Below are 27193 nucleotides of genomic sequence, written 5' to 3' on the forward strand. Positions count from 1 at the left end.
GAGGTGTAGAGGATAGTCTGTAGTGCTGTCAGCTCCCCTCCTCAGCCTCTGTGTGAGGTGTAGAGGATAGTCTGTAGTGCTGTCGGCTCCCCTTCTCATCCTCTGTGTGAGGTGTAGAGGATAGTCTGTAGTGCTGTCGGCTCCCCTCCTCATCCTCTGTGTGCGGTGTAGAGGATAGTCTGTAGTGCTGTCGGCTCCCCTCCTCATCCTCTGTGTGCGGTGTAGAGGATAGTCTGTAGTGCTGTCGGCTCCTCTCCTCATCCTCTGTGTGAGGTGTAGAGGATAGTCTGTAGTGGTGTCGGCTCCCCTCCTCATCCTCTGTGTGAGGTGTAGAGGATAGTCTGTAGTGCTGTCGGCTCCCCTCCTCATCCTCTGTGTGAGGTGTAGAGGATAGTCTGTAGTGCTGTCGGCTCCCCTCCTCATCCTCTGTGTGCGGTGTAGAGGATAGTCTGTAGTGCTGTCGGCTCCCCTTCTCATCCTCTGTGTGAGGTGTAGAGGATAGTCTGTAGTGCTGTCGGCTCCCCTCCTCATCCTCTGTGTGCGGTGTAGAGGATGGTCTGTAGTGCTGTCGGCTCCCCTCCTCATCCTCTGTGTGCGGTGTAGAGGATGGTCTGTAGTGCTGTCGGCTCCCCTCCTCATCCTCTGTGTGCGGTGTAGAGGATAGTCTGTAGTGCTGTCGGCTCCCCTCCTCATCCTCTGTGTGCGGTGTGGAGGATAGTCTGTAGTGCTGTCGGCTCCCCTCCTCATCCTCTGTGTGAGGTGTAGAGGATAGTCTGTAGTGGTGTCGGCTCCCCTCCTCATCCTCTGTGTGCGGTGTAGAGGATAGTCTGTAGTGCTGTCGGCTCCCCTCCTCATCCTCTGTGTGCGGTGTAGAGGATAGTCTGTAGTGCTGTCGGCTCCCCTCCTCATCCTCTGTGTGCGGTGTAGAGGATAGTCTGTAGTGCTGTCGGCTCCCCTCCTCATCCTCTGTGTGAGGTGTAGAGGATAGTCGGTAGTGCTGTCGGCTCCCCTCCTCATCCTCTGTGTGCGGTGTAGAGGATAGTCTGTAGTGGTGTCGGCTCCCCTCCTCATCCTCTGTGTGCGGTGTAGAGGATAGTCTGTAGTGCTGTCGGCTCCCCTCCTCATCCTCTGTGTGCGGTGTAGAGGATAGTCTGTAGTGCTGTCGGCTCCCCTCCTCATCCTCTGTGTGCGGTGTAGAGGATAGTCTGTAGTGCTGTCGGCTCCCCTCCTCATCCTCTGTGTGCGGTGTAGAGGATAGTCTGTAGTGCTGTCGGCTCCCCCCCTCATCCTCTGTGTGAGGTGTAGAGGATAGTCTGTAGTGCTGTCGGCTCCCCTCCTCATCCTCTGTGTGCGGTGTAGAGGATAGTCTGTAGTGCTGTCGGCTCCCCTCCTCATCCTCTGTGTGAGGTGTAGAGGATAGTCTGTAGTGGTGTCGGCTCCTCTCCTCATCCTCTGTGTGCGGTGTAGAGGATGGTCTGTAGTGCTGTCGGCTCCCCTCCTCATCATCTGTGTGCGGTGTAGAGGATAGTCTGTAGTGCTGTCGGCTCCCCTCCTCATCCTCTGTGTGCGGTGTGGAGGATAGTCTGTAGTGATGTCGGCTCCCCTCCTCATCCTCTGTGTGAGGTGTAGAGGATAGTCTGTAGTGGTGTCGGCTCCCCTCCTCATCCTCTGTGTGAGGTGTAGAGGATAGTCTGTAGTGCTGTCGGCTCCTCTCCTCATCCTCTGTGTGAGGTGTAGAGGATAGTCTGTAGTGGTGTCGGCTCCCCTCCTCAGCCTCTGTGTGCGGTGTAGAGGATAGTCTGTAGTGCTGTCGGCTCCCCTCCTCATCCTCTGTGTGAGGTGTAGAGGATAGTCTGTAGTGCTGTCGGCTCCCCTCCTCATCCTTTATGTGAGGTGTAGAGGATAGTCTGTAGTGCTGTCAGCTCCCCTCCTCAGCCTCTGTGTGAGGTGTAGAGGATAGTCTGTAGTGCTGTCGGCTCCCCTTCTCATCCTCTGTGTGAGGTGTAGAGGATAGTCTGTAGTGCTGTCGGCTCCCCTCCTCATCCTCTGTGTGCGGTGTAGAGGATAGTCTGTAGTGCTGTCGGCTCCCCTCCTCATCCTCTGTGTGCGGTGTAGAGGATAGTCTGTAGTGCTGTCGGCTCCTCTCCTCATCCTCTGTGTGAGGTGTAGAGGATAGTCTGTAGTGGTGTCGGCTCCCCTCCTCATCCTCTGTGTGAGGTGTAGAGGATAGTCTGTAGTGCTGTCGGCTCCCCTCCTCATCCTCTGTGTGAGGTGTAGAGGATAGTCTGTAGTGCTGTCGGCTCCCCTCCTCATCCTCTGTGTGCGGTGTAGAGGATAGTCTGTAGTGCTGTCGGCTCCCCTTCTCATCCTCTGTGTGAGGTGTAGAGGATAGTCTGTAGTGCTGTCGGCTCCCCTCCTCATCCTCTGTGTGCGGTGTAGAGGATGGTCTGTAGTGCTGTCGGCTCCCCTCCTCATCCTCTGTGTGCGGTGTAGAGGATGGTCTGTAGTGCTGTCGGCTCCCCTCCTCATCCTCTGTGTGCGGTGTAGAGGATAGTCTGTAGTGCTGTCGGCTCCCCTCCTCATCCTCTGTGTGCGGTGTGGAGGATAGTCTGTAGTGCTGTCGGCTCCCCTCCTCATCCTCTGTGTGAGGTGTAGAGGATAGTCTGTAGTGGTGTCGGCTCCCCTCCTCATCCTCTGTGTGCGGTGTAGAGGATAGTCTGTAGTGCTGTCGGCTCCCCTCCTCATCCTCTGTGTGCGGTGTAGAGGATAGTCTGTAGTGCTGTCGGCTCCCCTCCTCATCCTCTGTGTGCGGTGTAGAGGATAGTCTGTAGTGCTGTCGGCTCCCCTCCTCATCCTCTGTGTGAGGTGTAGAGGATAGTCGGTAGTGCTGTCGGCTCCCCTCCTCATCCTCTGTGTGCGGTGTAGAGGATAGTCTGTAGTGGTGTCGGCTCCCCTCCTCATCCTCTGTGTGCGGTGTAGAGGATAGTCTGTAGTGCTGTCGGCTCCCCTCCTCATCCTCTGTGTGCGGTGTAGAGGATAGTCTGTAGTGCTGTCGGCTCCCCTCCTCATCCTCTGTGTGCGGTGTAGAGGATAGTCTGTAGTGCTGTCGGCTCCCCTCCTCATCCTCTGTGTGCGGTGTAGAGGATAGTCTGTAGTGCTGTCGGCTCCCCTCCTCATCCTCTGTGTGCGGTGTAGAGGATAGTCTGTAGTGCTGTCGGCTCCCCCCCTCATCCTCTGTGTGAGGTGTAGAGGATAGTCTGTAGTGCTGTCGGCTCCCCTCCTCATCCTCTGTGTGCGGTGTAGAGGATAGTCTGTAGTGCTGTCGGCTCCCCTCCTCATCCTCTGTGTGAGGTGTAGAGGATAGTCTGTAGTGGTGTCGGCTCCTCTCCTCATCCTCTGTGTGAGGTGTTGAGGATAGTCTGTAGTGCTGTCGGCTCCCCTCCTCATCCTCTGTGTGAGGTGTAGAGGATAGTCTGTAGTGCTGTCGGCTCCCCTCCTCATCCTCTGTGTGCGGTGTAGAGGATAGTCTGTAGTGCTGTCGGCTCCCCTCCTCATCCTCTGTGTGAGGTGTAGAGGATAGTCTGTAGTGCTGTCGGCTCCCCTCCTCATCCTCTGTGTGCGGTGTAGAGGATAGTCTGTAGTGCTGTCGGCTCCCCTCCTCATCCTCTGTGTGAGGTGTAGAGGATAGTCTGTAGTGCTGTCGGCTCCCCTCCTCATCCTCTGTGTGAGGTGTAGAGGATAGTCTGTAGTGCTGTCGGCTCCCCTCCTCATCCTCTGTGTGCGGTGTAGAGGATAGTCTGTAGTGCTGTCGGCTCCCCTCCTCATCCTCTGTGTGCGGTGTAGAGGATAGTCTGTAGTGCTGTCGGCTCCCCTCCTCATCCTCTGTGTGAGGTGTAGAGGATAGTCTGTAGTGCTGTCGGCTCCCCTCCTCATCCTCTGTGTGAGGTGTAGAGGATAGTCTGTAGTGCTGTCGGCTCCCCTCCTCATCCTCTGTGTGCGGTGTAGAGGATAGTCTGTAGTGCTGTCGGCTCCCCTCCTCATCCTCTGTGTGAGGTGTAGAGGATAGTCTGTAGTGCTGTCGGCTCCCCTCCTCATCCTCTGTGTGCGGTGTAGAGGATAGTCTGTAGTGCTGTCGGCTCCCTTCCTCAGCCTCTGTGTGAGGTGTAGAGGATAGTCTGTAGTGGTGTCGGCTCCCCTCCTCATCCTCTGTGTGCGCTGTAGATGTTGATGACACATTGTAACGACAGGAGGCTGCGGCAGACCCCTGCCCGGGTTAGAGGTGATGGCACTGTGTGACTCGCCTCTGTATGAATAAGTGAAGGTTATTTGAGCCTCGGGGACACATCGGCCTCTGGCACAGGAGATGCCGCAGACTTGGAGCTTCTTATGGATCCTATTATTAGGATAGGGGCAGCATTTTATGTATCACCTCCCGCTGCACCCCAGATTTCTGCCTGGCCCCCTCGGGGTCGCTCTATGTGAGGTTACACCATTTATAACTCCCTACAGACTACAACTCCCAGCATGTCCTGCCAGCCTGAGTCTTTAACCACTTCCTTTCCCTCCGTCTCTGTAGTCTCATCTGCTGATATATAGCCACAAAGAACTGGTTACATGTTTCTCCACGGACAGTACTTCACAGTGGAGGCACAGAGCACAGCAGGGTGAGAGCAGAGGAATCTGCAGCACAGACAAGTCACATGTTGTTTTTTGAAATGCATCCAAACCAGCGTGCCACGTGCAGTGACCAGGCAGCTGGCATCATGGCGAGACCACGACTGCTCTCCCTGGAAGACACGCCCAATTTCTCAAGGCCTTTGAAACGGTCATCGTGCTGGCTGCCCAGTCCATTGGCGGCCATCCACCTCACACCTGCTGAGTGCAGCGGGACCGCACAACCGGACAAGTATGGGCCTTCGACATCAAGAAAAGGTACGAGCACTATACTGGGCATCCCCCACTGCTCTTTCTAGCCACCCGACCTCCCGCAACGGCTCCACAATCTCAAGCCAGGACATTGGATCGAGTTCCACTAGCAAGAAGAGCCATAGGGGCCCCAGACTGCCGGGGTCACACGGATTCTGAACCCCGAGGAGCATCTCTACCACAGCCATCCTCCGGGGGACTTCTGGCTATCTCCCCAGCCGCCAGTGTTACCGGATCCCAGGGGTCCTCCATGGCGGGAGATGGTCTGGCGGATAAGCCCCCTACGGTTTCTCCACCAAGAGCTGCCTACCAGTGGGGTGATGACCCGGCCCCAGAAGACTTGGAGGAGGAGGGAGCTACAGCGCTGCCACAAGCTCCCATTTCCTTATTCCTAGACCCGACTATGGTCCCGGGTCTTGCAGAACAAACTGCTGGTGAGGTTGACACTCCAGAGGCCATCGTTCCTGCTCCGGAGCCTCAGTAGACCAGTGATGACATTGAGGAGCAGTTCCCGAAACACCACCAGGTGTCCCCAGCCGGCTGCAGACCCATCACGGGATCCAGCATTTTTGCTGATTTTTCTCCCAGTTGGGCTGCGCCTATTCCCCTTTATTGAGCCAGAGACTCTCCTCTCATTGATTATAATTCAAGAGACTTTCCTTGAACTCCCCCCCCCCCCCAGTTGTGCTATGAAAGCACCCCTCTCTGCTGACGCTGAGCTGCTCTTCAAAGGATTGTGTCCCTCACCTCAAGAGGAGACCCTTTGTATGACATCACTTTTTCCTACAAGGACTGTGCCCACAGGATGGACTCTCTATGAGGCTTATGGTCGGCTACTCTAAGGAAAAAGTTTATATTTATGAACTTTACGCCTTCTCTTACAGGAAAGATGTCGGGGTTCTGGGTCAGTGAACCTCCTGGACCACTGTGGGAGATGGTACTAGCTGACACCTGGGACCAGAGTCTGGTCTTCACCAGAGCCCGCCGCAGAGCCGGATGGTCTTGCTGCGGTGGGATGCCACCAAGTCGTTCCACAGGTGCAGCTAGGCCCGAGGTGGCAGCCAAGGTCACGGTACGGAATCAGAGTCTAGGCTCGTGGTCAGGTACAGGCAGACAGTCAGGGCAGGCGGCAGAGATGCAGAGGTCAAAGGTCAGGTCCGAGGTCACAACTGGACATCAACGTAGGAACAAGGAACAAAGCACAAGGCTAATGAGCGCAAATATCCGACAGGGAGTGAAGGGAGCCGCCGGTCTTTATGGGAAACCCAGAAGTGCCAGCACCAATCAGCAGTGCACTGGCCTTTTAAACCTACTAGTGCAAACGCGCGTGCCATAGGGAGCAGGGATGCGCGGCCTAGCCGGGATGGGAGCAGGTGCATGGAGAGATGAGTGTGGGTCAGGGGACAGGACGATGCATGGATCGCAGGGACACCTGTAACAGTACCCCCCCCTTCGGCCTCCCCCTCTTCTTGGCCTGGAGGAGATCCCAGGATCTCTTCTCGGGGCCAACCTCCTTCCAGTCAACCAAAATAGAACCGCTTACCTCTCACAGTCTTCATGTCCAACACCTCGTTGACCTCGTAGATGTCAGTACGATGCGCTGAATCACCTCAAAGTAACCAAGGAAGCAGGGTCACAGCTTGTAGCAACGTATCTTCAGCCGGACGTATCTGGAAGATAACCACACCTTGTCACCTGGAGAGAAGACAGGAGGAATCCTACGCTTCTTATCAGCCTGGGTCTTGGTGCGACCAGTGGCTCGGAGGAGAGACTGGGGGTTTGGATCCCACAAAATCCTGGGTATCTTAACCAAATCTGGCCAGCAGTAGTAGCGGGAGATGAGGGCCATGGAACGTTGCACCCCTCGGTGCCCAACCAATCGCGAAGAATGTCCCCAAGACACAAACCTCTTCTGGAGTGCAGGTCTGACATACGTCTTACCGGGTGGTAGCTGCCGAAAATCCACCGGAGCTGCAACAACAAGTTGTTCAGGAGAGATGATATGCCGGGGAACTGACTCCACTCCAACGACATCCGAAATACGGGCCTTGACATTCTTCTCTGCAGGACAGAAGTGGATTAACAGGTTGAAGCGAGAAAAGATCAACATCCAACGTCATAGCCGACCAAGAACTTGACGTACGTATGATTGATTGGTCTCGAGGTCTGGGGAATACACCAAATGTCGTCCTAATATACCACGACACAAGTATACAAAAGGTCCCTGAAAATGTCATTCACAAACTCCTGAAAGACAGCAGGAGCATTACAGAGTCCGAATGGTATCACTAAATATTCAAAGTGTCCATCACGGGGGTTAAACGCCGTTTTCCATTCATCTCCTTTGAGAATCCGGACGAGGTTATAGCCTCCACGGCGATCCAGCTTGGAGAATACCCTGGAACGGCGTAAGCGATCAAAGAGCTCTGTAATCAATGGCAAGGGGTAGCGGGGCGTGACGTTGCTCCATGAAGTGGAGCATGGCAGGAGCGTGGCAGGTACCGGACCGGATCGGACAAGACTTGTCCACTGACCGAAGATATGGCAAGGGGCTTCCCAAGAAGAACCACCGGTATGTGATGCCAGGAGACCAGAGCGGCATCCACAAAGTTCCCGCAGAGCCTGAGTTCAAGAAAGCTGAAACTTGCACTGGAGTGTGGGTATCGACACTGAGGAGCACAGGAACTGTCAGGCGTTGAGAAGCCGTATTCACACCTAGGGACGCTTCTCCTAAGAACCCTAGGTGCTGGCATTTCCCGGACACTGGGGGTGGACAGGCCAAGCCCCAATGAAGTGCTTAGGACTGGCACAGTACAGACACAAATTCTCCTTGCAACGTCTGGAATGATCCTTGGCGGAGAGACGGACCTTGTTCACTTGCATAGGCTCCTCTGCAGGTTGTGGGGCCGGAGGCTGGAGTGGCCTTTGGAGAATTAGAGCCAAGTGAGGTAGACGTGAAAGCAAGGCTTGCGGTTGCTCGTGACGGAACTCTTCAGCTGAACCACACGCCTATCCGAGTGGCCATGGTGATGAGACCACTCGGAGTAGCCGGCAGGTTATGGGCGGCCAATGCTTTCCATTTTAAATGTTGCTTACAGGAGCGCATCATTCCAGGAGAGCTCGGACGCGAGGGTACGGAACTGAACAACATACCTGACTACGGACGAGTCTCCCTGACGTAGGTTCAGCAGAGCTGTTTCAGCTGAGGAGGCGCGTGCAGGTTACACGAATACAGACTGGAATTCAGCCACGAAAGCAGTATGGGTAGCCGTGACTAGATCGTCTCTGTCCCATAGAGGGCTAGCCCAGGCCAGGGCTTTCCCGGAGGGAAACTGACAATGAATGACACCTTGGAGCGTTCGGTGACAAACTGGGAGGGCATCAGTTCAATGTGCAATGAGCACTGGGTAATAAAGCCTCTGCAAAGCTTGGGATCTCCACCATACTTATCAGGCATGGAGAGTCTGAGCCTTGGTTCAGCCACCGGTAGACAGGTTGGTGTGACTGGAGAAGTCACAGGAACTGTCGCAGTAGCCTGATGCTGAGAGACAAGCAGTTCTCCTTGTGAAGCAATCTGCCATGGCCGGATCTTACTGTCAGGGTTCGGGGTCAGTGAACCCCCTGGACCACCGTGGAAGATGGTACTACACCTGGGACCAGAGTCTAAGTGGCACCTGGTCTTCGCTAGAGCCCGCCGCAAAGCCGGATGGTCTTGCTGCGGTAGGGTGCCACCAGGTCGTTCCACAGCCAAGGTTGCGGTGCAGGATCAGAGTCCAGGCTTGTGGTCAGGCACAGGCAGACAGTCAGGGCAGGCAACAGAGATGTAGAGGTCAAAGGTCAGGTCCGAGATCACAACTGGACATCAATGTACAGGAACAAGGCACAAGGAAGCTTTTACAATGGATTATGAGTGCAAATATCCTGCGGGGAGTGAAGGGAGCCGCGGGTCTTTATGGGAAACCCAGAAGTGCAAGCACCAATCAGTGGTGCGCTGGCCCTCAACACACCCTAGTCCGCAACTCCGGTATTCTGGATCCCAGCTGCCTCCAGGCCCGAAGAATAGGCCCCGGTGGGGGATGTGCACATGTTGACCCCTGACACACGACATAGCAGCTCGCTGTGTATGGGGGGTGTAGTCACAGAGAGGTCAGAGCGCCCATGCTGACCCCTGACCACTGCTGGCTATGATAGAAAGGTGTCAGGACACACAGGACATGGCAGCTCGCTGTGTATGGGGGGTGTAGTCACAGAGGGGTCAGAGCGCCCATGCTGACACCTGACCACTGCTGACTATGATAGAAAGGTGTCAGGACACACAGGACATGACAGCTCCCTGTGTATGGGGGGTGTAGTCACAGAGGGGTCAGAGCACCCATGCTGACCCCTGACCACTGCTGGCTATGATAGAAAGGTGTCAGGACACACAGGACATGGCAGCTCGCAGTGTATGGGGGGTGTAGTCACAGAGGGGTCAGAGCGCCCATGCTGACCCCTGACCACTGCTGGCTATGATAGAAAGGTGTCAGGACACACAGGACATGGCAGCTCGCTGTGTATGGGGGGTGTAGTCACAGAGAGGTCAGAGCACCCATGCTGACCCCTGACCACTGCTGGCTATGATAGAAAGGTGTCAGGACACACAGGACATGGCAGCTCGCTGTGTATGGGGGGTGTAGTCACAGAGGGGTCAGAGCGCCCATGCTGACCCCTGACCACTGCTGGCTATGATAAAAAGGTGTCAGGACACACAGGACATGGCAGCTCGCTGTGTATGGGGGGTGTAGTCACAGAGAGGTCAGAGCACCCATGCTGACCCCTGACCACTGCTGGCTATGATAGAAAGGTGTCAGGACACATAGGACATGACAGCTCCCTGTGTATGGGGGTGTAGTCACAGAGGGGTCAGAACACCCATGCTGACCCCTGACCACTGCTGGCTATGATAGAAAGGTGTCAGGACACACAGGACATGGCAGCTCGCTGTGTATGGGGGTTTAGTCACAGAGGGGTCAGAGCACCCATGCTGACCCCTGACCACTGCTGGCTATGATAGAAAGGTGTCAGGACACACAGGACATGGCAGCTCGCTGTGTATGGGGGGTGTAGCCACAGAGGGGTCAGAGCGCCCATGCTGACCCCTGACCACTGCTGGCTATGATAGAAAGGTGTCAGGACACACAGGACATGGCAGCTCGCTGTGTATGGGGGGTGTAGTCACAGAGGGGTCAGAGCGCCCATGCTGACCCCTGACCACTGCTGGCTATGATAGAAAGGTGTCAGGACACACAGGACATGGCAGCTCGCTGTGTATGGGGGTGTAGTCACAGAGGGGTCAGAGCGCCCATGCTGACCCCTGACCACTGCTGGCTATGATAGAAAGGTGTCAGGACACAGGAAATGGCAGCTCACTGTGTATGGGGGGTGTAGTCACAGAGGGGTCAGAGCGCCCATGCTGACCCCTGACCACTGCTGGCTATGATAGAAAGGTGTCAGGACACACAGGACATGGCAGCTCGCTGTGTATGGGGGGTGTAGTCACAGAGGGGTCAGAGCGCCCATGCTGACCCCTGACCACTGCTGGCTATGATAGAAAGGTGTCAGGACACACAGGACATGGCAGCTCGCTGTGTATGGGGGGTGTAGTCACAGAGGGGTCAGAGCACCCATGCTGACCCCTGACCACTGCTGGCTATGATAGAAAGGTGTCAGGGCACACAGGACATGGCAGCTCGCTGTGTATGGGGGTGTAGTCACAGAGAGGTCAGAGCCCCCATGCTGACCCCTGACCACTGCTGGCTATGATAGAAAGGTGTCAGGACACACAGGACATGGCAGCTCGCTGTGTATGGGGGGTGTAGTCACAGAGGAGTCAGAGCGCCCATGCTGACCCCTGACCACTGCTGGCTATGATAGAAAGGTGTCAGGACACAGGACATGGCAGCTCGCTGTGTATGGGGGGGGTGTAGTCACAGTGAGGTCAGAGCGCCCATGCTGACCCCTGACCACTGCTGGCTATGATAGAAAGGTGTCAGGACACACAGGACATGGCAGCTCGCTGTGTATGGGGGGTATAGTCACAGAGGGGTCAGAGGGCCCATGCTGACCCCTGACCACTGCTGGCTATGATAGAAAGGTGTCAGGACACACAGGACAGCTCGCTGTGTATGGAGGGTGTAGTCACAGAGGGGTCAGAGTGCCCATGCTGACCCCTGACCACTGCTGGCTATGATAGAAAGGTGTCAGGACACACAGGACATGGCAGCTCGCTGTGTATGGGGGGTGTAGTCACAGAGGGGTCAGAGCACCCATGCTGACCCCTGACCACTGCTGGCTATGATAGAAAGGTGTAAGGACACAGGACATGGCAGCTCGCTGTGTATGGGGGGTGTAGTCACAGAGGGGTCAGAGCGCCCATGCTGACCCCTGACCACTGCTGGCTATGATAGAAAGGTGTCAGGACACACAGGACATGGCAGCTCGCTGTGTATGGAGGGTGTAGTCACAGAGGGGTCAGAGTGCCCATGCTGACCCCTGACCACTGCTGGCTATGATAGAAAGGTGTCAGGACACACAGGACATGGCAGCTCGCTGTGTATGGGGGGTGTAGTCACAGAGGGGTCAGAGCACCCATGCTGACCCCTGACCACTGCTGGCTATGATAGAAAGGTGTCAGGACACACAGGACATGGCAGCTCGCTGTGTATGGGGGGTGTAGTCACAGAGGAGTCAGAGCGCCCATGCTGACCCCTGACCACTGCTGGCTATGATAGAAAGGTGTCAGGACACACAGGACATGGCAGCTCGCTGTGTATGGGGGGTGTAGTCACAGAGGGGTCAGAGCACCCATGCTGACCCCTGACCACTGCTGGCTATGATAGAAAGGTGTCAGGACACACAGGACATGGCAGCTCGCTGTGTATGGGGGGTATAGTCACAGAGGGGTCAGAGTGCCCATGCTGACCCCTGACCACTGCTGGCTATGATAGAAAGGTGTCAGGACACAGGACATGGCAGCTCGCTGTGTATGGGGGGTGTAGTCATAGAGGGGTCAGAGCACCCATGCTGACCCCTGACCACTGCTGGCTATGATAGAGAGGTGTCAGGACACAGGACATGGCAGCTCGCTGTGTATGGGGGGTGTAGTCATAGAGGGGTCAGAGCGCCCATGCTGACCCCTGACCACTGCTGGCTATGATAGAAAGGTGTCAGGACACACTGGACAGCTCGCTGTGTATGGAGGGTGTAGTCACAGAGGGGTCAGAGTGCCCATGCTGACCCCTGACCACTGCTGGCTATGATAGAAAGGAGTCAGGACACACAGGACATGGCAGCTCGCTGTGTATGGGGGTTGTAGTCACAGAGGGGTCAGAGCACCCATGCTGACCCCTGACCACTGCTGGCTATGATAGAAAGGTGTAAGGACACAGGACATGGCAGCTCGCTGTGTATGGGGGGTGTAGTCACAGAGGGGTCAGAGCGCCCATGCTGACCCCTGACCACTGCTGGCTATGATAGAAAGGTGTCAGGACACACAGGACATGGCAGCTCGCTGTGTATGGAGGGTGTAGTCACAGAGGGGTCAGAGCACCCATGCTGACCCCTGACCACTGCTGGCTATGATAGAAAGGTGTCAGGACACACAGGACATAGCAGCTCGCTGTGTATGGGGGGTGTAGTCACAGAGGGGTCAGAGCGCCCAGGCTGACCCCTGACCACTGCTGGCTATGATAGAAAGGTGTCAGGACACACAGGACATGGCAGCTCGCTGTGTATGGGGGGTGTAGTCACAGAGGGGTCAGAGTGCCCATGCTGACCCCTGACCACTGCTGGCTATGATAGAAAGGTGTCAGGACACACAGGACATGGCAGCTCGCTGTGTATGGGGGGTGTAGTCACAGAGAGGTCAGAGCGCCCATGCTGACCCCTGACCACTGCTGGCTATGATAGAAAGGTGTCAGGACACAGGACATGGCAGCTCGCTTTGTATGGGGGGTGTAGTCACAGAGGGGTCAGAGCGCCCATGCTGACCCCTGACCACTGCTGGCTATGATAGAAAGGTGTCAGGACACAGGACATGGCAGCTCGCTGTGTATGGGAGGTGTAGTCAGAGGGGTCAGAGCTCCCATGCTGACCCCTGACCACTGCTGGCTATGATAGAAAGGTGTCAGGACACACAGCACATGGCAGCTCGCTGTGTATGGGGGGTGTAGTCACAGAGAGGTCAGAGCGCCCATGCTGACCCCTGACCACTGCTGGCTATGATAGAAAGGTGTCAGGACACAGGACATGGCAGCTCGCTTTGTATGGGGGGTGTAGTCACAGAGGGGTCAGAGCGCCCATGCTGACCCCTGACCACTGCTGGCTATGATAGAGAGGTGTCAGGACACAGGACATGGCAGCTCGCTGTGTATGGGGGGTGTAGTCAGAGGGGTCAGAGCTCCCATGCTGACCCCTGACCACTGCTGGCTATGATAGAAAGGTGTCAGGACACACAGCACATGGCAGCTCGCTGTGTATAGGGGGTGTAGTCACAGAGAGGTCAGAGCGCCCATGCTGACCCCTGACCACTGCTGGCTATGATAGAAAGGTGTCAGGACACACAGGACAGGGCAGCTCGCTGTGTATGGGGGTGTAGTCACAGTGGGGTCAGAGCACCCATGCTGACCCCTGACCACTGCTGGCTATGATAGAAAGGTGTCAGGACACACAGGACATGGCAGCTCCCTGTGTATGGGGGTGTAGTCACAGAGGGGTCAGAGCACCCATGCTGACCCCTGACCACTGCTGGCTATGATAGAAAGGTGTCAGGACACACAGGACATGGCAGCTCGCTGTGTATGGGGGGTGTAGTCACAGAGGGGTCAGAGCGCCCATGCTGACCCCTGACCACTGCTGGCTATGATAGAAAGGTGTCAGGACACACAGGACATGGCAGCTCGCTGTGTATGGGGGGTGTAGTCACAGAGGGGTCAGAGCACCCATGCTGACCCCTGACCACTGCTGGCTATGATAGAAAGGTGTCAGGACACACAGGACATGGCAGCTCGCTGTGTATGGGGGGTGTAGTCACAGAGGGGTCAGAGCGCCCATGCTGACCCCTGACCACTGCTGGCTATGATAGAAAGGTGTCAGGACACACAGGACATGGCAGCTCGCTGTGTATGGGGGGTGTAGTCACAGAGGGGTCAGAGCGCCCATGCTGACCCCTGACCACTGCTGGCTATGATAGAAAGGTGTCAGGACACACAGGACATGGCAGCTCACTGTGTATGAGGGTGTAGTCACAGAGGGGTCAGAGCGCCCATGCTGACCCCTGACCACTGCTGGCTATGATAGAAAGGTGTCAGGACACACAGGACATGGCAGCTCGCTGTGTATGGGGGGTGTAGTCACAGAGAGGTCAGAGCACCCATGCTGACCCCTGACCACTGCTGGCTATGATAGAAAGGTGTCAGGACACACAGGACATGGCAGCTCGCTGTGTATGGGGGGTGTAGTCACAAAGGGGTCAGAGCACCCATGCTGACCCCTGACCACTGCTGGCTATGATAGAAAGGTGTCAGGACACACAGGACATGGCAGCTCGCTGTGTATGGGGGGTGTAGTCACAGAGGGGTCAGAGCACCCATGCTGACCCCTGACCACTGCTGGCTATGATAGAAAGGTGTCAGGACACACAGGACATGGCAGCTCGCTGTGTATGGGGGGTGTAGTCACAGAGGGGTCAGAGCACCCATGCTGACCCCTGACCACTGCTGGCTATGATAGAAAGGTGTCAGGACACAGGACATGGCAGCTCGCTGTGTATGGGGGGTGTAGTCACAGAGGGGTCAGAGCGCCCATGCTGACCCCTGACCACTGCTGGCTATGATAGAAAGGTGTCAGGACACACAGGACATGGCAGCTCGCTGTGTATGGGGGTGTAGTCACAGAGGGGTCAGAGCGCCCATGCTGACCCCTGACCACTGCTGGCTATGATAGAAAGGTGTCAGGACACACAGGACATGGTAGCTCGCTGTGTATGGGGGTGTAGTCACAGAGGGGTCAGAGCGCCCATGCTGACCCCTGACCACTGCTGGCTATGATAGAAAGGTGTCAGGACACACAGGACATGGCAGCTCCCTGTGTATGGGGGGTGTAGTCACAGAGGGGTCAGAGCGCCCATGCTGACCCCTGACCACTGCTGGCTATGATAGAAAGGTGTCAGGACACACAGGACATGGCAGCTCGCTGTGTATGGGGGGTGCAGTCACAGAGGGGTCAGAGCACCCATGCTGACCCCTGACCACTGCTGGCTATGATAGAAAGGTGTCAGGACACACAGGACATGGCAGCTCGCTGTGTATGGGGGGTGTAGTCACAGAGGGGTCAGAGCACCCATGCTGACCCCTGACCACTGCTGGCTATGATAGAAAGGTGTCAGGACACACAGGACATGGCCAGGTGACATGTAGGAGTTGTAGTTTGGGGTGCTGTCTCTCCCCCTCACCCTCCGGTGCAGGTATCCTGGTGTCACACAGACAGCTGTACATCATGGCTCGGCGGTAACCCTACCCCTGTACAGGACACCTGATATAAGCCGCGGCTCGTCCCCCCAGGATGCGGCTGCTGCACAGGGAAGATCTGGCGCTTTGTTCTCTGCTGTCAGTCACCGTCACCACGGTGATTGCTATAGGTGACGAGTGTTCCCTATTCCTCAGGTTATCCACCTTCCTATAGGGTGCGAGTGATGCCTGGAGTCATTCTCACCCGGGGGCTCAGCGTCTGTGGCCCTACAACCCACAGGAGCCCGTGACAGGGGAATGGCCCCTCACCATGACAAAGGTAAGTCCTAGAGATACAGTGATACCATTTCCCACAGTGTTATCAGGAAATCTGCTTGCTGTCACTGAACAGGAACATTGAATTGCAGACACAGACTTGTCACAGCTGAGTATTACTATCATTACTTCACTGATACACTGAAGCGAATAGACAAAAGACAACGATGAAATTACAGATCATATACGATTGTCACCAATGGAGGTTTATGCAAAAAGTGGAAAGTTTTTTGTATTTCTCTGGAAGAAGAAGATTTTGTCCATAATACAACTCCCTAAAGGTTATTTCTGGTATGTACAATGGAAGATATAGTTATAGCGCCCCCACCTGGAGGAGAGAAGTATATCACAGGGATGGACGGTAGACGCTCAGAATCCACAGATCATACAGATCACCTGTGGGAGAAAGATAATGGTGTACATTTACTTACCCGGTCCTGTCGCGATCCCTGGCAGGATTCACTAAGATCGTGCACCCAATATCCTGCATGTGTCGCTTCCCCGCTCAGGTCCCTGGAGTTCACCTTCTTCTTCCTGGTGCATGTAAGTGCATTGTCCGTGTATAATGCGCTGTGCGGGGAGTCACTAAGATCGTGCACCCAATATCCTGCATGTGTCGCTTCCCCGCTCAGGTCCCTGGAGTTCACCTTCTTCTTCCTGGTGCATGTAAGTGCATTGTCCGTGTATAATGTGCTGTGCGGGGAGTCACTAAGATCCTGCACCCGATATCCTGCATGTGTCACTTCCCTGCTCAGGTCCCCGGACTTCACCTTCTTCTTTCTGGTGCATGTAAGTGCATTGTCCGTGTATAATGCGCTGTGCGGGGAGTCACTAAGATCCTGCGTCCGATATCCTGCATGTGTCGCTTCCCCGCTCAGGTCCCTGGAGTTCACCTTCTTCTTCCTGGTGCATGTAAGTGCATTGTCCGTGTATAATGCGCTGTGCGGGGAGTCACTAAGATCCTGCGTCCGATATCCTGCATGTGTCACTTCCCTGCTCAGGTCCCTGGAGTTCACCTTCTTCTTCCTGGTGCATGTAAGTGCATTGTCCGTGTATAATGCGCTGTGCGGGGAGTCACTAAGATCCTGCGTCCGATATCCTGCATGTGTCGCTTCCCCGCTCAGGTCCCTGGAGTTCACCTTCTTCTTCCTGGTGCATGTAAGTGCATTGTCTGTGTATAATGCGCTGTGCGGGGAGTCACTAAGATCCTGCACCCGATATCCTGCATGTGTCACTTCCCCGCTCAGGTCCCCGGAGTTCCCCTTCTTCCTGGTGCATGTAAGTGCATTGTCCGTGTATAATGCGCTGTGCGGGGAGTCACTAAGATCGTGCACCTGATATCCTGCATGTGTCGCTTCCCCGCTCAGGTCCCTGGAGTTCCCCTTCTTCCTGGTGCATGTAAGTGCATTGTCCGTGTATAATGCGCTGTGCAGGGAGTCACTAACATCCTGCGCCCGATATCCTGCATGTGTCTCTTCCCCGCTCAGGTCCCCGGAGTTCACCTTCTTCTTCCTGGTGCATGTAAGTGCATTGTCTGTGTATAATGTGCTGTGCGGGGAGTCACTAAGATCCTGCACCCGATATCCTGCATGTGTCGCTTCCCCGCTCAGGTCCCCGGAGTTCACCTTCTTCTTCCTGGTGCATGTAAGTGCATTGTCCGTGTATAATGCGCTGTGCAGGGAGTCACTAAGATCCTGCACCCGATATCCTGCATGTGTCGCTTCCCCGCTCAGGTCCCCGGAGTTCACCTTCTTCTTCCTGATGCATGTAAGTGCATTGGCCGTGTATAATGCGCTGTGCAGGGAGTCACTAAGATCCTGCACCCGATATCCTGCATGTGTCGCTTCCCCGCTCAGGTCCCAGGAGTTCACCTTCTTCCTGGTGCATGTAAGTGTATTGTCCGTGTATAATGCGCTGTGCGGGGAGTCACTAAGATCCTGCGCCCGATATCCTGCATGTGTCGCTTCCCCGCTCAGGTCCCAGGAGTTCAACTTCTTCCTGGTGCATGTAAGTGCATTGTCCGTGTATAATGCGCTGTGCGGGGAGTCACTAAGATCCTGCACCCGATATCCTGCATGTGTCACTTCCCCGCTCAGGTCCCCGGAGTTCACCTTCTTCTTCCTGGTGTATGTAAGTGCATTGTCCGTGTATAATGTGCTGTGCGGGGAGTCACTAAGATCCTGCACCCGATATCCTGCATGTGTCTCTTCCCCGCTCAGGTCCCCGGAGTCCACCTTCTTCTTCCTGGTGCATGTAAGTGCATTGTCCGTGTATAATGCGCTGTGCGGGGAGTCACTAAGATCCTGTGTCCCCGATATCCTGCATGTGTCACTTCCCCGCTCAGGTCCCCGGAGTTCACCTTCTTCTTCCTGATGCATGTAAGTGCATTGTCCGTGTATAATGCGCTGTGCAGGGAGTCACTAAGATCCTGCGCCCGATATCCTGCATGTGTCGCTTCCCCGCTCAGGTCCCCGGAGTTCACATTCTTCTTCCTGGTGCATGTAAGTGCATTGTCTGTGTATAATGCGCTGTGCGGGGAGTCACTAAGATCCTGCGCCCGATATCCTGCATGTGTCGCTTCCCCGCTCAGGTCCCCGGAGTTCACCTTCTTCTTCCTGGTGCATGTAAGTGCATTGTCCATGTATAATGCGCTGTGCAGGGAGTCACTAAGATCCTGCACCCGATATCCTGCATGTGTCGCTTCCCCGCTCAGGTCCCCGGAGTTCACCTTCTTCTTCCTGGTGCCTGTAAGTGCATTGTCCGTGTATAATGCGCTGTGCGGGGAGTCACTAAGATCCTGCACCCGATATCCTGCATGTGTCACTTCCCCGCTCAGGTCCCCGGAGTTCACCTTCTTCTTCCTGGTGCATGTAAGTGCATTGTCCGTGTATAATGTGCTGTGCGGGAGTCACTAAGATCCTGCGCCCGCTATCCTGTATGTGTCGCTTCCCCGCTCAGGTCCCCGGAGTTCACCTTCTTCTTCCTGGTGCATGTAAGTGCATTGTCCGTGTATAATGCGCTGTGCAGGGAGTCACTAAGATAGTGCGTCCGATATCCTGCATGTGTCCCTTCCCCGCTCAGGTCCCAGGAGTTCACCCTTTTCTTCCTTGTGCATGTAAGTGCATTGTCCATGTAAATGTTAAATCCCGCTCTTAGTCCGAATCCGTCAGATCGTTTGTCGGCCCGCCCTGCGATTTCTGTTGAATGAAAGTCGTTGCTGATGCGCCAAAATCCGATCATGTGCGCCACAATAGCCTTTTAAATGTGGCGCAAATCAGTAATTGTCGGAATGTCTGACATTTGTACGTTCCATAGACCCTTAGTAAATGAGCCCCATTGTACTAATAATAAGGCTTCATTATATTTCTCAGTGTCCAGCAATATTAATTATAATAATATACAGTAATATAACATCCACTCACCTTCCCTCTATAGGTATCAAAAAGAATCTCCGTATTTGATATCTTCCCAGAAGACAACACAACACAGGTGAGTGTCATCCTCTAGATCTTTTATTTTATATAAAAGTAAAAAACCATAACAATGTATAACACAAACCAAACATAATATACAATGTATACAATAACTGACCTGCTGGTCCAGCCACATTCACTCCTAGCAAACACTATTCCTGGGCTCGGGGCTTCCCCCTGCTCTCGGTGTTGTACAGCGGGGACATGTATAGTGACTCCTGTGATCTCTCTGTCAGGATGTGACCTCCTCTGCTGCGGGAGAAGAGTCTGCGGTGGGGGGCAGTGCGGTGCAGCCTGTGGATGAGGCGGCCATCATCATCTCAGCCGGGCCGGACCTGCAGAACCAGAGTAAGATGACAGGGGGAAGTACCATGGGGCTGTAGGTGGGACACCATGTGAGGAGTCACCAGGACTGTCTCCTATTCATACGCAATTCACCAAATTCACACAGAACCTGTCAGAACCAGCAGGAACAGAACCAGTATGATAACATGTGTATTACAGGACATACTCCTTGCTCTGCCCCTATAGGTAGGTGGGGATGTTGGGGGTTATAATAACGTGTGATCTTCTCCTGGGGGTAGATGTTCCCGGATCAGAGGAGAAGTCGCCCCTGTGCTCCCTGCACCGCATGTCCAGAATCCTGGTCCACGTCTCCATCGTCCTGTCCATCGCTGCTGCCTCTCTGTCCGTCCTCCTGATTTGTAAGTATAAGAAATGTGTCCAGTGTCACAACACAGAGGAGACCCCCAAACTAGACGTCATATTCATCATCCAGATTGTCAGAGCCCCCCTGAGACAAACACCCACAGCACAGCATGAGGGAGCTGTGAAAAGGGTATTATGATCATCTCCTTACATAGTATGGCACCCCCTGGTGATCAGCTCCTTACAGCTGCCAGAGGGGGAGGAGACTAATTCTGTGCAGAGCAACCCCAGCAGCTGCCAGAGGGGGAGGAGACTGATTCTGTGCAGAGCAACCCCAGCAGCTGCCAGAGGGGGAGGAGACTGATTCTGTGCAGAGCAACCCCAGCAGCTGCCAGAGGGGGAGGAGACTGATTCTGTGCAGAGCATCCCAAGCAGCTACCAGAGGGGGAGGAGACTGATTCTGTGCAGAGCTCCCCCAGCAGCTGCCAGAGGGGAGGAGACTGATTCTGTGCAGAGCATCCCAAGCAGCTACCAGAGGGGGAGGAGACTGATTCTGTGCAGAGTATCCCCAGCAGCTACCAGAGGGGGAGGAGACTGATTCTGAGCAGAGCATCCCCAGAAGCTACCAGAGGGGGAGGAGACTGATTCTGAGCAATCCCAGAAGCTGACAGAGAGGGAGGGGACTGATTCTGTGCAGAGTGCCCCCGATAGCTACTAGAGGAGGAGGAGACTGATTCTGTGCTGAGTGCTCCCAGCAGCTGCCAGAGGGGGAGGAGACTGATTCTGTGCAGAGTGCCCCAGCAGCTGCCAGAGGGGGAGGAGACTGATTCTGTGCAGAGGACCTCAGGAGCTGCCAGAGGAGGAGACTGATTCTGTGTAGAGGATCTCAGAGCTCCCCCAGCAGCTGCCAGAGGGAGAAGTAGATTCTTTTCAGAGTGCCCCAAGCAGCTGTAGAGGGGGAAGGAGACTGATTCTGTTTAGAGAAACCCCAGCAGCTGCCAGAGGGGGAGGAGACCGATTCTGCGCAGAATGACCCCAGCAGCTGCCAGAGGGGTAAAGTGACTGATTCTGTGTAAAGCACCCCAGAAGCTGCCAGTGGGGAAGGAGACTGACTTTTATTTTACTGATATATCCCTCTCACCCTCTTCCTCATGCTGGCATTTCTCGCAGTGCAGTATTTCTACCACCCGGCGGTGCAGCGAGCCTGTCCTGACTATTTGGAGAGTTGCAGCCCCTCGTTAAACTGCTCTTATGCTGATGGTGCCAACCTGTGCCCACCTGACAGACACCCAAGCAATCGGACCCTGGCCAGTGGTGAGAAGGGGTGTGATGGGTGTCAGTGGTGGCTCTTCTCTATTCACATCTAAAGCTGCATACATGCTAAGCAGACCTGTGTCCGGGTCTATCTCACCCCTTCTGTAACTATGATATGTCAGAACCAGTGTCCTGAGGAGCAGCCGGATGCAGCTTTAGATGTGACTGGAGCGTGTGTATAACACTGAGGCCATTACATTGTATTATCAGAGTACAAGAACCCGGTGCTGCTGCTGACCGGCCGCTCGCTGCTGCAGGTGTACAGTGTGAACAGCGCCAAGTATTATACCGTGTGTCACCAGGGCTGGAAGACCTCCCATGGCTGGAGCGTGTGCCGGGAGCTGGGCTTCAACAGGTGATAACCGGGCGCTCTGTGCCCACCCCTGACCCTGCTACTACCCCAATCCCCTCTTCTGGATTTATATTCCAGGGTTGTAGCATCCAGGGGCAGGTTCTTACACTGCTGTGCTCTCTGCAACTATGTCACAGCCTCTCCTCTGCAATATCCAACCAAAACCAAATCTAGCTTTTACTACAGCAGGTGGGAGCAGCTCATTGCACAGAGCTCAGAGCACAGCAGTGTGAGGACACGCCCCCAGTGCAGTGAAGCTACAATCCTGGAATATAAATCCATACAGCACAGTTCTGTAGCAGTGTGCCTGGTGTTGCCCATTCACACTGGGTCTGGCACAGAACCCCCCGGCCTCAGCCTGTCCTTCTTCCACCATCTATCCTGCTGTTCTGTAGCCATGACCCCCTCTGCTTCTCCCCGCAGCCACTCAGTCCTATCCTCTGCGCTGCCCCTGGGGGGCACAGAACCCCCCGGCCTCAGCCTGTCCTCCTTCCACCATCTATCCTGCTGTTCTGTAGCCATGACCCCCTCTGCTTCTCCCCGCAGCCACTCAGTCCTATCCTCTGCGCTGCCCCTCGGGGGCACAGAACCCCCCGGCCTCAGCCTGTCCTTCTTCCACCATCTATCCTGCTGTTCTGTAGCCATGACCCCCTCTGCTTCTCCCCGCAGCCACTCAGTCCTGTCCTCTGCGCTGCCCCTGGGGGGCACAGAACCCCCCGGCCTCAGCCTGTCCTTCTTCCACCATCTATCCTGCTGTTCTGTAGCCATGACCCCCTGTGCTTCTCCCCGCAGCCACTCAGTCCTATCCTCTGCGCTGCCCCTCGGGGGCACAGAACCCGCCTGCCTGGAGTCCTTCGCTGTGATGAACAAGAGTGCAGGATCTCCCAGTAACCTGGATGGACTCCTCAGTCCTGTGTAAGTTGTACTACACTAACCGGACACCAGGGGGCGCTCACAGCCTGACAATTGTCTGTGTGTTCCTGAAGAACATTCTGTATCCGCTTTGCAGGGAGAACTGTCCAACCGAAGAGGGGGTCTCCTTACAGTGCACAGGTGAGAGGGGCACGTCATGCGGAGGGGAGGTGTCACCCTGTGGTCCCAGATACCACTGATACTTGTGTGTCCTCCCCACCGGAGGAGGCCATTACTATAACCAGACATGATTTGTGTGGAATCTGTACCAGGACCCCCGACCATAACAGCTGCATCAGATAAACTATGTTGGAGGTTCACCCCCTAAGATGCTGCGGGCAGGAGTGCCCATGGCATCTAAGCATCCTATTATAAGGGGGTCCTTCCATCACCGTCTCTGTGGCTTCTCTTCTCAGACTGCGGCCGCTCCTCTGCAGACAGCCAGCGTATAGTCGGGGGGTCTCCATCCTCCTGGGGGCGCTGGCCGTGGCAGGTCAGCCTGCGCTGGGATGGGCGCCATGTCTGCGGGGGCTCCATCATTTCCTCGCAGTGGGTGATGAGTGCGGCCCACTGCTTTGTCCTGTGAGTAGTAGACCCGTCCATGTTGTGTGCTGGGCCCTGGGTCCTTCTAGATTTTCTATACCTGGTTCTGTCTCACAGGTCCAACTTCCTGACGGTGTCGAGGTGGAAGGTCCATGCCGGTTCTGCTTCCCTCAACCCATCCAGCTCACACGCGGTGCGGAGCATCTACTACAACGGGATGTACAACCCCGAGAGCAATGACTACGATGTGGCTCTGCTGAAGACCAGCCAACCCATGGCCTTCTCAGGTGAGAGGTGCTCAGCCTTAAAGGGGATGTCCCCATGTGGACCGCAGCCTCTCCCCTTACTCTCCTCTCCTCCTCCTCAGAGACCCTGCGGCCCGTGTGTCTACCCAGGACATGGCAGCACTTCCAGCCCCGGGGTAACTGCTGGATCAGCGGCTGGGGGCACGTGAGCGAGGGAGGTGAGGAGACCACCATGTATCTGCTCATACATCACCGCATCTCCATACACACAACATGTCTACTCTGTGCCCAGGACAACTGTCTCCTGTCCTCCGAGAGGCCAAGGTCCACCTGATCAGCAGCCACCTCTGCAACCAGAGCCTCTACTACCCAGGGATGATCAGCCACCGCATGTTATGTGCCGGATACCTGGATGGAAAAGTGGACTCATGTCAGGTATATACACACCTCAGCTGCTGCAGAACATCACAATACACACCTCAGCTGCTGCAGAACCTCATAACACACCTCAGCTGCTGCAGAACAACACTATACACACCTCAGCTGCTGCAGAACCTCATAACACACCTCAGCTGCTGCAGAACAACACTATACACACCTCAGCTGCTGCAGAACCTCATAACACACCTCAGCTGCTGCAGAACATCACTATACACACCTCAGCTGCTGCAGAACAACACTATACACACCTCAGCTGCTGCAGAACCTCATAACACACCTCAGCTGCTGCAGAACATCACTATACACACCTCAGCTGCTGCAGAACATCACCATACACACCTCAGCTGCTGCAGAACATCACTATACACACCTCAGCTGCTGCAGAACATCACTATACACACCTCAGCTGCTGCAGAACAACACTATACACACCTCAGCTGCTGCAGAACAACACTATACACACCTCAGCTGCTGCAGAACATCACCATACACACCTCAGCTGCTGCAGAACATCACTATACACACCTCAGCTGCTGCAGAACAACACTATACACACCTCAGCTGCTGCAGAACATCACTATACACACCTCAGCTGCTGCAGAACAACACTATACACACCTCAGCTGCAGAACATCACCATACACACCTCAGCTGCTGCAGAACATCACTATACACACCTCAGCTGCTGCAGAACAACACTATACACACCTCAGCTGCTGCAGAACATCACCATACACACCTCAGCTGCTGCAGAACAACACTATATACACCTCAGCTGCAGAACATCACCATACACACCTCAGCTGCTGCAGAACAACACTATACACACCTCAGCTGCTGCAGAACATCACCATACACACCTCAGCTGCTGCAGAACAACACTATACACACCTCAGCTGCTGCAGAACAACACTATACACACCTCAGCTGCTGCAGAACATCACAATACACACCTCAGCTGCTGCAGAACAACAGTATACACACCTCAGCTGCTGCAGAACATCACTATACACACCTCAGCTGCTGCAGAACCTCACAATACACACCACAGCTGCTGCAGAACCTCATCATACACACCTCAGCTGCTGCAGAACATCACTATACACACCTCAGCTTCTGAAGAACATCACAATACACACCTCAACTGCTGCAGAACATCACTATACGCACCTCAGCTGCTGCAGAACCTCATAATACACACAACGGCTGCTCTAGAACCTCACACTACACACCTCAGCTGCTGCAGAACATCACTATACACACCTCAGCTGCTGCAGAACAACACTATACACACCTCAGCTGCTGCAGAACATCACTATACACACCTCAGCTGCTGCAGAACAACACTATACACACCTCAGCTGCTGCAGAACAACACTATACACACCTCAGCTGCTGCAGAACATCACCATACACACCTCAGCTGCTGCAGAACATCACTATACACACCTCAGCTGCTGCAGAACATCACTATACACACCTCAGCTGCTGCAGAACAACACTATACACACCTCAGCTGCTGCAGAACAACACTATACACACCTCAGCTGCTGCAGAACATCACCATACACACCTCAGCTGCTGCAGAACATCACTATACACACCTCAGCTGCTGCAGAACAACACTATACACACCTCAGCTGCTGCAGAACATCACTATACACACCTCAGCTGCTGCAGAACAACACTATACACACCTCAGCTGCTGCAGAACATCACCATACACACCTCAGCTGCTGCAGAACATCACTATACACACCTCAGCTGCTGCAGAACAACACTATACACACCTCAGCTGCTGCAGAACATCACCATACACACCTCAGCTGCTGCAGAACAACACTATATACACCTCAGCTGCAGAACATCACCATACACACCTCAGCTGCTGCAGAACAACACTATACACACCTCAGCTGCTGCAGAACATCACCATACACACCTCAGCTGCTGCAGAACAACACTATACACACCTCAGCTGCTGCAGAACAACACTATACACACCTCAGCTGCTGCAGAACATCACAATACACACCTCAGCTGCTGCAGAACAACACTATACACACCTCAGCTGCTGCAGAACCTCACAATACACACCACAGCTGCTGCAGAACCTCATCATACACACCTCAGCTGCTGCAGAACATCACTATACACACCTCAGCTTCTGAAGAACATCACAATACACACCTCAACTGCTGCAGAACATCACTATACGCACCTCAGCTGCTGCAGAACCTCATAATACACACAACGGCTGCTCTAGAACCTCACACTACACACCTCAGCTGCTGCAGAACATCACTATACACACCTCAGCTGCTGCAGAACATAACTATACACACCTCAGCTGCTGCAGAACATCACTATACACACCTCAGCTGCTGCAGAACCTCATAACACACCTCAGCTGCTGCAGAACATCATAATACACACCGCAGCTGCGGCAGAACAGCATATTACACACTTCAGCTGCTGCAGAACATCAAAATACACACCTCAGCTGATATAGAACATCATTATACACAGCTGCCGCAGAACCTCATACTACACAACTCAGCTGCTGCTGAACATCATAATACACACCGCAGCTGCTGCAGAACTTCATCATACACACCCCAGCTGCTGCAGAACCTCATCATACACACCCCAGCTGCTGCAGCCCCTCGTAATACACACCCCAGCTGCTGCAGAACCTCATCATACACACCTCAGCTGCTGCAGAACCTCATAACACACACCACTGCTACTGCAGAACCTCATCATACACACCTCAGCTGCTGCAGAACCTCATAACACACACCTCAGCTGCTGCAGAACCTCATAACACACACCACAGCTACTGCAGAACCTCATCATACACACCACAGCTACTGCAGAACATTGGCTCACATATACTAAAAACTGTGCAGTGTGTACAATGTTCAGTGTCCTGTGTACTATGTGCAGGGTGTGTACTATGTGCAGGGGGTGTACTATGTGCAGTGTCCTGTGTACTATGTGCAGTGTGTACTATGTGCAGTGTGTACTATGTGCAGGGTGTGTACTATGTGCTGTGTGTGTACTATGTGCAGTGTGTGTACTATGTGCAGGGTGTGTACTATGTGCAGGGTGTGTATTATGTGCAGTGTGTGTACTATGTGCAGTGTGTGTACTATGTGCAGGGGGTGTACTATGTGCAGTGTCCTGTGTACTATGTGTAGTGTGTACTATGTGCAGTGTGTACTATGTGCAGGGTGTGTACTATGTGCAGGGTGTGTACTATGTGCAGTGTGTACTATGTGCAGTGTGTGTACTATGTGCAGTGTGTACTATGTGCAAAGGATGTACTATGTGCAGTGTGTACTATGTGCAGTGTGTACTATGTGCAGTATGTACTATGTGCAGTGCGTACTATGTGCAGTGTGTACTGTGTGCAGTATGTACTATGTGCAGTATGTACTATGTGCAGTGTGTACTATGTGCAGTGTGTACTGTGTGCAGTGAGTACTATGTGCAGGCTGTGTACTATGTGCAGGG

At 54.5% G+C, this 27193-nt stretch overlaps 1 protein-coding gene across 2 annotated transcripts in view; it reads left to right on the top strand.

The window, feature by feature from the left end:
• The window catches only part of LOC140066243 (transmembrane protease serine 5-like), a 52055-nt gene that overhangs the window by 4410 nt on the left and 20452 nt on the right, over positions 1-27193 (top strand). Inside the window, exons 1-12 of one of the 2 annotated variants that reach the window (XM_072113808.1) lie at positions 15560-15750; positions 19182-19235; positions 19456-19567; positions 19804-19923; positions 21038-21181; positions 21392-21536; positions 22326-22448; positions 22543-22586; positions 22862-23027; positions 23106-23275; positions 23356-23451; positions 23526-23668. In XM_072113808.1, the coding sequence (XP_071969909.1) occupies positions 15742-15750; positions 19182-19235; positions 19456-19567; positions 19804-19923; positions 21038-21181; positions 21392-21536; positions 22326-22448; positions 22543-22586; positions 22862-23027; positions 23106-23275; positions 23356-23451; positions 23526-23668 (1326 nt within the window). In that variant the 5' untranslated portion in view covers positions 15560-15741. Of the gene's footprint in view, positions 1-15559; positions 15751-19181; positions 19236-19455; positions 19568-19803; positions 19924-21037; positions 21182-21391; positions 21537-22325; positions 22449-22542; positions 22587-22861; positions 23028-23105; positions 23276-23355; positions 23452-23525; positions 23669-27193 lie in introns of those variants that run through there. The other variant, XM_072113807.1, reaches the window with a different exon arrangement.

This window comes from Engystomops pustulosus, chromosome 6 (genome assembly GCF_040894005.1).
Source record: "Engystomops pustulosus chromosome 6, aEngPut4.maternal, whole genome shotgun sequence".
Lineage (NCBI taxonomy): Eukaryota > Metazoa > Chordata > Amphibia > Anura > Leptodactylidae > Engystomops > Engystomops pustulosus.